Below are 11,923 nucleotides of genomic sequence, written 5' to 3' on the forward strand. Positions count from 1 at the left end.
CCAGAGGCCCTGGTCAACACAGGACGCGGACAGGGTCGGGTGGCCACGCACCCTGGTCTGAGCAGCCCGAGCGACTGTTCCTTGCCGCCCGCCCCCCCCCCCCCAGTGAAGGCTGCCCTCGGGACACCAGGGTACCACTGCCCCCAGCCACACTGCCCCGAAGGCCAGAGAAAGGTGCAGGCCGACCTGCAGAGGCCCGGCGGGGGGTGGTGACAGCCCCCTTCGCCACCGGCCAGCAGCCTAGGGTATCGAGTACTTCCACACCTGTACCCCCGGGGCCACCACACACGGACAGATGGAAAACGTGCCTAACCCCAGAGAAAGGCGTCACCCCCAGGAGAACGGTCACGGGACGCGCCTGGCGGCAGGAAAGCGGGCAGCAGTGGGGGGAGGGACCCTCGGAACGCGTGCAAACCACTGCGGCAGGGGCGACGCCCCCCTAGAGCCGTCACGGGCGGGAGGACGCACGAATGGCCGAGTGGAGCCTCCACGAAGGGCTGGGAAGCCCGTTGCCCGGAGACCCGCAGCCCCGCGCCCACCTCGACGCCACTCTGGCGCGCCAGCTTCACAGCCGTGTTGTAGTAGCCGCAGCGCAGCAGGTGCTCCACCATCATGCGGTCCATGCGCTTCCTCTTCCACACGCTGGCCGCCGCGGGCTGGCCACTGCTGTGCTCCTTGAGGTGCTCGATCCTGCGCTTGCACAGCTTGGCGCTCTCATCCTCTGCCTGGATGGACTCCACCGCCTGTGACACGCGGACAGAGGGGGCGCTCAGGACGGGCGGCGACCGGGCACCCCACCCCGACCGCCGAGGACCCGGAGGCAGGGAGGTCAGAGGGGAGCTGGGGCCCAGGGCCACAAGCAGCAAGAGTGTGAGGGGCTGCTGCTACCGAGGGGACGGCAGGGTCTGTCCACCTCCTCAGGGATGTTACTGCTTTACATACGCTGGGGCTATGCTGCCAGAGGCGTAGAACTTTAAATTTGTCATAGCTTCTTGGTTAATGAAACTACTTGTCATCATAACGTGACTTTCTATCTTTTATAATACTTTCCCTTAAAGGCAATTTTGCTCAAAATTAAGACAGCCAGGTGGATGTGTTCTACGGCTGTGCGTCACATAGCAGCCACTGTCAACCACCTGAAGTGTAGCTCGTGCAACCCCAGCAGTGAATTCTTGATTTTATTCCATTTAAATGTTAGTGGGCACAGGTGGCTGGTGGCTACGCACTGGACAGCAGGTCCAGAATTCTGGTCGGCCCTTGTTTCCTTCTAGCACATTCCACTATGGTTTGGCTTCCAACTGCCATCAAGAAGTCAGCTGTCAGGATATTTGCTGCTCCCTGACAAGCGGATTTTCCTCTGTCTGCTTTTAAGATTTTTCTGTCTCCCTTTTCTTCAGCCTCACTATGTGAAAATCCTAGCTATGTTTACTTTTATTTACCCTGTTTAGGTCTCCCCGTCGTTCTCCCCGCACACCTCTGCTCCCGCCCACCTCTCCTGGACTCCGGCCCACTGCAGTCCCTGCTCTCTAATCTCTCACCCTCTCATGTGCTCTTATCTTTTCATCCCTGTGCTGAATTCTAGGTAATTTCCTCAGACCCACCTTCCAGCTCACTCACTCTCTCTTTAGCTTGGTCTGATTGTTAAGTGTTAAAATGTTTGCTGTAAGCAAACATTTGAGTTTTTCGTTTGCTATTTTTCACTTCTTTTATTTTAACTTGGTTCTTTTTAACTTTAAATGACATACTTTCTATTCCCTGCAGATTATTTTCAAGCTATTTTTTCATCCTTTAAGCACAGTAAAGTATGGTATTTGATAGTTTCTGTACCTGAAGTCTGTGCGGATCTCTTTCTATTCCTGCTGTGTCGCAGCCGTGGTGTCTTGTGTACCTGTCCTGGTTACTGTAGTTGAACAATCTGATGCTCAGATGGAAGGCATCCTCCACTCAAGAGAACTGCATTTACTCTACCTGGAGCCTGGAGGCAGCACCCGCTGGGACCACTCAGACCAGGCTGAAGGAGGGGGTGGGCGGCAGTGTTTCTCCCGGCAAGGCCACTTCTGGGCACCCTCACCTGAGGTGTAGTGCTGCTGGGTCCTGACATCAGGCCCCCCACTCTAATGGCCCTGAGTCACTGGCCAGCGAGGCCCTTGCTGGGAGCTCTCTCTAGGCAGCAGGGGTCCCTTGCCTTCTAGCCCCCCTGACCCCTGCTCTCCAATTCTGGTGAATAAAATGTTTTCAAATATCTTATCTCACTTTTTAGGGCCTATCAGTGGGCACACCTACCATTCCCAGAAACAAGATACCCTATGTGCTGTTTTGAGGTGAAATTGTGAAAATAATAAATCAATCTACTACCCATCCTGGCCTCCCCCACCTGGGCTCCCTGGGACATCTGGAGTCAGGATAACCTGGCCCTACAGGAACAGGAATGTGGGTCGGGAAGCCAGCCTTACAGCTGGCAGACTCCAGAACGCAGACAGCAGGGGAGGGGGGCCCCTCCACCGCAGCTCCCCGGCCACTGCAGCTCCCCCAGGAGGCGGCCCCTTCTCAGGACAACTGGGTGAAGGGTGCGCCCATGGGGTGCATGCAGCCTGGGGGCAGGGCAGGCAGCACGGCCCGGAAGCAGCACTGACCTTCCTCTTGAGGACACTGAGCTTCTCCACCACACCATCCAGGAGGCTGACCACAGAGTCCACGGCTGGACAGCTGCTCAGGGTCTTCTCCAGCTCAGCCACTACCATGGTGACGTGGCTCGTCTCCCGGTCAATGTTCTTCTGTGCGGCACGGAAGCGCTTGTTCAGTGTTTCGTAGGGCACCTGCAGAAGATAGAAGGCCACTGAGTCCACACTGTCGGTGGGTGGGCGCCACCCATCGTCCACACGGGATGTGCGGGCCTCCTTCGTGGCACTTTTTGAGGCAAGAGGCTTCGACTTCTCGTTCTCTAAAAATGCATCTCCTCTAAAACCTGCCCGAGCCCCACAAAAGGCCCGTGTGAGCGAGGGTCACCTGTGTTCCTAGACAAGGACACAAAGGCTGAGATGCACCCTGACCCACATCTAAGATGTAGTGCAGCCTCCACTCTTCCCAGAAACCCCCACAAGTCAGCGGACAGAAAGATCACCAAGTTCATCTAGAATAACACAGTTAAGGAAATGACCAAAAAGGAGAGCAGTACTGGGGGCTTTAATCGACTGGACGTGAAAGCCCACGATGTGCAGCAGAGATGCTGACGAGCCTGGCGGGCACCAGGTTGAGGCCGGACAGAAAGCAGCACCTCAGGTGCACCTCAGGGTTAGGAAGGTGACGGCATCAGCACCCATGGGAGGTCACAGGCACACATTTAGCTGATCTCAACGAGAGGACGCCCATTCCCCCGAGTTATTTAAAAAATGCCCATTCCCTCCAGAGCACGGCAAGATAGAAAACCCACGAAGCATCACTGAAAAGTCTGGAGAACTGCTGTTCACACACTCATCAGTCCCCAAGGTCATCACAGCGCAGCAGGCAGGGTAGAGCCTGCTCTACCCTCGGGGACCCCGAGGGAAACCCACTGAAGACAGGGACTCGCTGCCAGCACTCCCTGCTCACACAGCGGGTCTGCGTGGGATTCTGCGGTGGCTGCCACAAAGCGCCCCTGTGAGCGCTTCGTCTTCAGGCCTGCCCAGCAGGGAGGCACCCACTCCCGGGGCACTGCCGGCTCCACCGACACTTGCTAGGCACCAGCCGTGTGCCAGGTACCGTGCCTGGCAGGGAGGAGACCCGGGCCTGGCTCAGAGCCTGGGCTTCCCAGCAGCAGGGACCCTGGGGTGATGGCAGAGACAGGCAGGGCCAGGCTCCAGCCACGGAGGGGCCACCACAGCAGGACTCTTTGCCGGGGACCCAGCAAGGCCAGCACTGTCCTTGCCCTCAGCTACCACTTGCACTCGGCAGTGCGCAGACATGCCTGTCCATGTGCCTTGGGTCTCAGCAGTAGTCTGAGGGGCAGAATGCCACGAGCCGAGCCACAGCTGCCACGTGTGACGGCGCGGGCTCGGCCAGGGTTGATCACCCCGCTGGGACTTGGGCTCGCTGATGACCTGCTGTGGGGTGGCTATCAAAGCACAACCGAGCTAAGAGACCAAGCCCAGCGGGACACGGGAGACGGCCTCACAAGGACATGCGGGGCCACCTGCTGCTGGTGGGCGGCGTGGGACCCCTGCACGGGCCACCGGACTGGGTCTCTGTGGTCCACCCCCTACACTGGCTGCCTCCTCTGGACTCAGTACTTCCTGTAAGAAAAAACGGAGGGGCTCCTTCGGTGTCCACTTGGTCAGGAAGTGACCACTGCGTACAGCACCCAACACGGTGCCAGGCTCGTGGCAGACAGCAAACCACATGTGGTGAAGGATCCCCCCCCCAGCTCCTGTGGAGGGTGTGTCCCGCCACAGGATGGGATTTCTGGAGGGTGGAGGCCTGACCCAGCCTTCAACCACCACCCGTGGTCTCCACGACCAGGACTGGGGGGGGATGGGTCTCTGCAATGGGAGCGGCACGTAGAGCAACCCCAAGTTTGGGTGGCACCGGCACTGGGGAAGATGCACCAGGGTCCTCAGCTGCCTTCGGTTTGCCCCCCAACACCACCGTCCTGACCCGACGACCCCCCCAGGCAGCCTCCATGGTGCGCAGACAGGGAGAGAGGCCGCAGGCGGCCTGAGGTCAGGGCTGGTGGGGTGTCGATGAGGACCGCAAACTCCCTCCCCGGCTGTTAAATCCAAGTGAGTGTAGGCGTTGATTCTACTGCTCGAAAGAGTGAGCACTCAGTTCCAGAACGACTGGGAAGTGGGTCACAGGCTGTGCCCTCAGGACCTGGGGCCAGGAGCGGAGGCAGCCTGCCCGGGTCCCGCAGGCCGTCTGCGTGAACACATTGTGTATTTGTAATCTGAGCTGGACCGATGCGTTCATAAAAGAAAACAAAGTGGAATTACTAGAAAACAAATTGAACAAATCCCACGCTGCACAATAAACAAAAGCTCCTAAGTTGTTTTTTATTATCACATCCAGACGTTAAAATTCTATTCCAATAAATATAATCAAAACAACCATGACACAGAAGAAAAGAGTCACATGCCTGCACAGGCATGGGTGCGATCACGGGCCAGGAGTCCGCGGGTCCCTGTCCCGGGCCAGAGAGCCCGCCCGAGCCGGGCACCCCCCGGCACACCCGTGCGCATCAGCGAGGCAGGGGGATTCCAAGGAAAGCTCCGCGGGCTGGGGAGCCACTTGCAACTCTTACCCAAAAAAGATGCCGGTGGTGCTCTCACATTCATCCTCGGTCCATCGTCAGGATCCAGTCAAGCTTACTGGATCCACTCAAGCTTACTAGTCAAGCTTACCTATTTCTCTTCTGAGGAAAGAAGCTGACTCAGGATCTGGCATACGTCCACGGTGTGGGAATGGAACCATGGCACGGCCCGGCCGGTGGTGCTGGTGGCAGCGAGGGTGCTGCCCCCGCACGTGGCCCACATCCCGCCCCACCCAAGCTCCTGACGGCTCCGGACACTCCCGTCCCCCAGAGGCCTCCCCTGCACCCGCACCAGCCCCACGCCTCTCCTGGCCCTGGCCATCCTCCCACGCCCCAGACCACCGGCCCACGTGCTCGGGGCCCACGCCAGCTGGGCCACGCGCTCTGCAGGGCTGAGCTTTCGGGTCCGACCCTCTGCTGCCCGTGTCCCCCTCTGAGCTCGACCACTCTCCTCCTACAGGAGCGCCTGGAATCGACGTCCTTCCCGGGGACACTGGGCTGCCCAGGCCTTGCCTCTCCCGCCTTTCCCCAACTGTCCCCTGCTGTTCTGTCACCGACCGCTCCACAGGCTCCTTCCCAAGGGGCTTTTGCCAAAAGAAGGGGTGGAATTTCAGAAATGCTGAAGAGTCTAAACCATGCCAAAGTATCACTGAGAACGAGGCAAAATTGAGATGCTTTCAGACAGGCAAGGCTCCAAACCCCTTAGCAGCCAAACCCCTTCTGGGAGGAAAATTACTCAGAGACAGTCCTCGGTGAGACAACAAAATCACAGAGATATGAGAAACGGCAGTGAGGGGGGAAACCAACAAAGAGCCAGACCAGGAGAAAAACTATGCGTTCTTTAATACATTCCTAAAAGCACAGGCAATAAAAACAAGGGTAACAAATGGGACTACACTAAACTTTAAAACTTCTGCAAAGCAAAGGAAACAATCATCAGAGTGCAACAGCAGACCGGGAACAGGAAGAGATGTTTGCAGACCACACACCTGATAAAGGTTACTATCCAGGCTTCATAAGGAACCCCGACAGCTCCACGACGGAGAGACAAACAACCCAACGGAGAGATGGGCCACGGACTTGAACGGACGCTTCTCCGGAGAAGAGACGCGGCCCCGACACGCGTGGGCAGGCGCTCAGCACCACTGACGCTCGGGGGAACGCCAGTCACAGCCACGAGGAGAGCAGCGCGCCCCTCGGGACGCCCCCGGCGGGAACAGGAAGCCGCTGTGCTGGGGGGTGCCAGCCCCAACTCTGGGACTCCACCTCCAGGCACGGGAGGCACAGTGTGTGCTGTGGGGCGTTCTGTCAGAGTGGCCCGAGCTGACTTAAGAGAGTCCTAGAGATCTGAGCACGATACAGCACTGCTAGACACTCAGAAATGATGGAGATGGTGCATTTGCTTTTTTACCTCGATAAAAAAATATCCTGAATGATTTTGGTAACATACGGGCAATGGAGCCTGATTCAAAGCACTGGTCCAGGAAGGCACAGAGACCAAGGACGGTGGGAGACCCGGGGGACGGACCCACGTGCACGGTCCGTGTGGCCAACCAAAGAGACGGGGCAATTCAGGGCAGAGAAGACCAGCTGTCCCCGCAACAGAGGTGCCGGGACTGGACCCCACGTGGGAAAAGGACAAACCTCAACCTGTGCCTCATACAATCTGCACAGATTCCCTTGAAATGGACCACAGACCTCAACATAAAAGCTGAAACTGTAAAAATCCTCAACGTAAACATAGGAGAGGGGCTTCCCTGGTGGCGCAGTGGTTGGGAGTCCGCCTGCCGATGCAGGGGACACGGGTTCGTGCCCCGGTTCGGGAGGATCCCACATGCCGCGGAGCTGCTGGGCCCGTGAGCCATGGCCGCTGGGCCTGCGCGTCCGGGGCCTGCGCTCCGCAGCGGGAGAGGCCGCAGCAGTGAGAGGCCCGCATACCGAAAAAAAAAAAAAAAAAAAACCATAGGAGAAAATCTTCACAACCTTGAAATAGGCAAAGATTTCTTGCAGGTATACAGAATGCACTAACTGTAAAAGAGGAATCAGTAAATTAGTCTTTATCAAAACTAAAACTTTCGCCCTTTGAAAGATAATTTAAGGTAAGCTGCACCACTTTTTTTTTTTTTCAAACCACCTCCCCCCTTTTTGTAATTTATTTTTGGCTGCATCGGTTCTTCATTGCTGCGTGTGGTCTTTCTCTAGTTGCGGCGAGCGGGGGCTACTCTTCATGCGGTGCGCAGGCTTCTCGCTGCGGTGGCTTCTCTTGTTGCGGAGCACGGGCTCTAGGCACGTGGGCTTCAGTAGCTGTGGCTCGCGGGCTCTGGAGTGCAGGCTCAGTAGTTGTGGCGCACGAGCTTAGTTGCTCCGTGGCATGTGGGATATTCCCGGACAAGGGCTCGAACCCGTGTCCCCTGCATTGACAGGCGGATTCTTAACCACTGTGCCACCAAGGAAGTCCCCCTGCATCACTTTTTATTTTACCAATTTCTAATTGAGATATAATTCAGATACTACACAATTCACCCTTTTAATTCAAGTATACAACTTAGTGGTATTTAGTACAATCACAAGGCTGTGCAACCATCAGCATCATCTACTTCCAGAACATTTTCATCACCCCAAAAAGAAACCCGCTGCCTACAGAAGTACTCCCATAGCCGGGCAGGCAGCCACTAATCTACTGTCTACTTGAATGGACCTGCCTATTCTGGACATTTCATATCAATGGAATCATACATTCTGTGGCCTTTTGTGTCTGGCTTTTTTTTAACTTAGCATAATGTTTCCAAGGCTCATCCATGATGCAGCATGTACTTCATTCCTTTTTATGGCTGAATAGTATTCCATGATGCGAATACCACATTTGTTTATGCACTCATAAGTTGATGGACATTTTAGTTGCTTCCACTTTGGAGCCATTATGAATAATAAGGCTATAAATTCCTGCACAGGTTTTTGTACGGGCATGTTTTCACTTCTCCTGGGTAGATTATCTAGGAGTGGAACTGCTGGGTCATATGGTAACTCTGTGTAACTTTCTGAAGAACTACCAGACTGCTTTCCACCGTGGCTGCACCATTTTGCATTCCTCAGAGAAATCTATCAGGATTTTAGTTCTCCACACCCTCATCCAACACTTGTTACTGTCCATCTTTCTGATCACAGTCATTCCCATGGGTATAAAGCAGCGCCTCATCATGGTTTCGTTATTTCACTAATGATGAATGATGTCGTGCATCTCCTCTCATGCTCATTAGCCATTTGTATCTATTCTTCAGAGGAGTCTCCTCAAACCATTTGCTCGTTTTTACATCGGGTTATTTGTCTTTATATTATTGAACTGTAAGAGTTCTTTACATATTCTGGATGCTAGATCCTTATCAAAAATGATCTGCAAATATTTTCTCTCTGTTCTGAGTAGTCTTCACTTTCTTAACAGCATACCTTTGAAACACAAGCTTCTTCCCTTTAATGAAATCCAATTTATCAGTGTTATTGTAAATAAAACTCTTTTCTTCATTTCCCTTTTCACTGTTCATCTCTAAGATACAGAAATACAAATTATTTCTATTATATAAACTGATCTTGTATCCTGCAACCTTGCTGAACCAGATTATTAGTTCTAACAGGTTTGTGTGTGTGTGTACGTGTGTATTCCTTAGGACTTTCCATACACAAGATGATTTCATCTGCAAATTGAGTTTTACTTCTTCCTTTCCAATTTGAATGCCTGCTATTTATTTTTCTCGCCCAACTGCCCCAATTGGAACCTCCAGGACAATGCTGAATGGAAATGGTGAATGGACATCCTTGTCTTTTTGCTGATCTTAGGGGAAAGTTTTTGGTGTTTCACCACTAAGCATGATGTCGGCTGTGGTTTTCTCAGAGATGCCCTTTATCAAGTAGAGGAAGTTCTCTCCTATTCCTAGTTTGTTGAGTGTTTTTATCATGAAAGGGTGATGGATTTTGTCAAGTGTTTTTATCTGTGTCTGTTGAGGTGGTCATGTGGTTTTTGTCCTTTATAATATTAGTATGGCATTACGTCGACTTTTACATGTTGAACCAACCTTGCGTTCCTGGGGTAAATCCCACTTAGTCATGGTACACAATCCTTTTCATATGTTGCCAGAGTCAGTCTGCTGGCGTGCTGTTGGGGATTTTAGCACCCATATTCATTCATAAGGACTGGTGTGGAGTTTTCTTGTGGTATTGTTTGTCTGGTTTTGGTATCGAGGTAAAACTGACCTCACAGAACAAGCTGGGAAACATCCTTCCGCTTCCATTTTTTTGGCTGTTTGTGAGAGAGCAATGTTAACTCTTTTTTAAACATTTAATAGAATTCACCAGTGAAGCCATCATGTCCTGGGTTTTTCTTTATGGGAAGTTTTTTTTTTTTTTAATCTTTTTACATGGTATAGGCTATTCAGCCATCATTTTTACAAAAGGGTGATTTTATGCGGTTCAACTCAACACATTTTTCCTTCTACATATTTTCTGTTTGTATTCCTCACCCAATACTCAACAAAGAAGAGGGTATTGGAACTTTCTCATCAATTTGAACCAGATTTTTATGGTTCACATTTGGTGGATTTTTTTAAGGTTTGTTACTTTCTTTTAAATTCTGGTTTTATCTTATCTGGTTATACCAAAAAATTAAATTTGTATTAATCACATCTACTTAATGTTTCCTTGGTAATTTGTTTCACTACAGTTTTTAAGATCATAGAATTTCTCCATTTAATTAGATGAATGTTAAATTATATTTCCTCCAGTACCTCTTTCCCCTTCAGTGGCTCACAAAAAGTAATCCTTCCTGTTTTCATAACTGAAGCAGAATCTGGCAAACACCCTAACTGAGACCTGTATGAAACATCTGTACTCTCACCCAGCTCCACAGCAGCCCTCCCACACCGTGCCATTTGCTTTGGTACGTGTTTCTTCAAACCTTCTCCAGTGTTTGCTGTGGGTTTTCTCACAGTATTTGCTGACAAAGAGATGCATTTTAGTTTGTTCTCATGTTTTCAGCCATTTTTACCAGCACAGGAAGGAAGTATTTCCCCAATGGCATGAGGCCTTTTATCTTTCACAATTAAGAAACCTCAGAAGAGGTTTCTAAATATTTATCACAAAGCTAACAACATCTTGTACAGTGTTGGACTGCGCCCTAAATGGCAGCAGACGTCGCTGCCTGGCCTGGAGAGCTGTGCCTCGTGTTCCGGCGTGTGGCACGGGAGTCTCACGAACCACAGGGGCTCCACGCTCTCCTGGGCTGACCTCCCCCGGCACAGCACACACCTGAGGGAGGCTCACGAAGGACAGGAGTGCTTCAAACCCCCTCTTTCAAATAGGCTTCTTGAAAAGTGACATGTTGCTGGTCCACCTCTAGGGGGATGTGATGAGATGGACTTTTCACTCCATCAAGTGCTGACAAAGCTGGAGGGGGGAAGGGCACTGTCAGCACCTCCATATTCTCCCTCCTGGGGGCAGGGTCCTCTCATCCGCGACTGCTGGTTACTCACAGGCATCTCTGCATGCCACTGGTCCATCTCAGCAAGGGCAGTACGGGTAAAACAGTACACGCTGCAAATGCTGAGTTAGCCGGCGTGCACACAAGGCAGCCTGGCAGCAGGCCTCCACGTGAGCGTCTCCAGGCCCGGGACGGCTCACTGACCAAACACGACACACAGAGCCCGAGCAGGCACCAGTGCCCACGGTACGCATAACACCAGGGAAACGCTGTCTCACCTTTTCCATACAACATATAACCAAAGCCAGCAACTTTGCAACAAGGCTGTTACTTTCGCAGTTTCATACCAGACCCTGGTGTCCAGCAGAGACACCCTTCTTGGAGCTTCCCTCATGATAAATAAGAAAGGTCTGATCAAGCACACAGAGAAGTCAGATGGTAGCTTTACAGCTACTGTTAGCATCTTCAAACAGAAACCCAGCACCTCTGCTGCTGCCAGCCCCGGCGCCTCCACTGGCGCCCACTCTGCTGGTGTGCTGCAGTCACCCTAACGTTTTACTCTTCCTGGCATTTCCCCAGGAGATGTTCTACTGGGTATTGCTGGGATGCAGAATAGTGACTGACTTTTGTCTATTTCTCATGTACCCAGTTACTGCGTTGACCTTTCTAATTAATTGCAGTCATTTTCTGGTTAGTTTGTGTTTCTGGGTACATAAACATATTCTGTCTCATTCGTTCTAATAGTTACATTTACTTGTTTCAATCTTACTTCTTTGGATAGAATTGCCAAAATAATATTTAATAATTCATCTGTTATTTGAAGAGTTATTTCTTCTATTCCCTCCAAAGAGCTTATAATCCCAGTGGTTAGAAACAAAGAAGCAAAACACAGTTAAGTCAAATGGCAGCGGCAGCTAAGGAGAAAAACAGAGCAGAAGAGGGGATGGTGGGACTCCCAGTCTAAATAAGGTGGTCGCACTGAGAAGGTGATACCTGAGAAGAGACCAGGGAAGGTGAGGGAATAAGCCAGACTGACACCTGGGGGAAAGGATTCTGGACAAAGTAAACAAGAGCAAAGACTCTGAGGCCCCCCCATGCTGGCACATCCTGTAGCAGCGGGGAGGCCACTGTGGTTCAGTGTCCAAAGGAGTGGAGGAGGGGGAGGAGGAGGGGGA

General features: G+C 52.3%; 1 protein-coding gene across 3 annotated transcripts in view; it reads right to left on the minus strand.

Moving 5' to 3' along the window:
* The window catches only part of MAEA (macrophage erythroblast attacher, E3 ubiquitin ligase), a 39,791-nt gene that overhangs the window by 12,887 nt on the left and 14,981 nt on the right, over positions 1-11,923 (minus strand). For all 3 annotated transcript variants that reach the window (XM_024119433.3, XM_024119432.3, XM_024119431.3), the window contains exons 2-3: positions 2,634-2,816; positions 540-743 (exon numbers count right to left, since the gene is read on the minus strand). In XM_024119433.3, the coding sequence (XP_023975201.1) occupies positions 540-743; positions 2,634-2,816 (387 nt within the window). The remainder of the gene's footprint in view (positions 1-539; positions 744-2,633; positions 2,817-11,923) is intronic.

Source organism: Physeter macrocephalus, chromosome 7 (assembly GCF_002837175.3).
Source record: "Physeter macrocephalus isolate SW-GA chromosome 7, ASM283717v5, whole genome shotgun sequence".
Lineage (NCBI taxonomy): Eukaryota > Metazoa > Chordata > Mammalia > Artiodactyla > Physeteridae > Physeter > Physeter macrocephalus.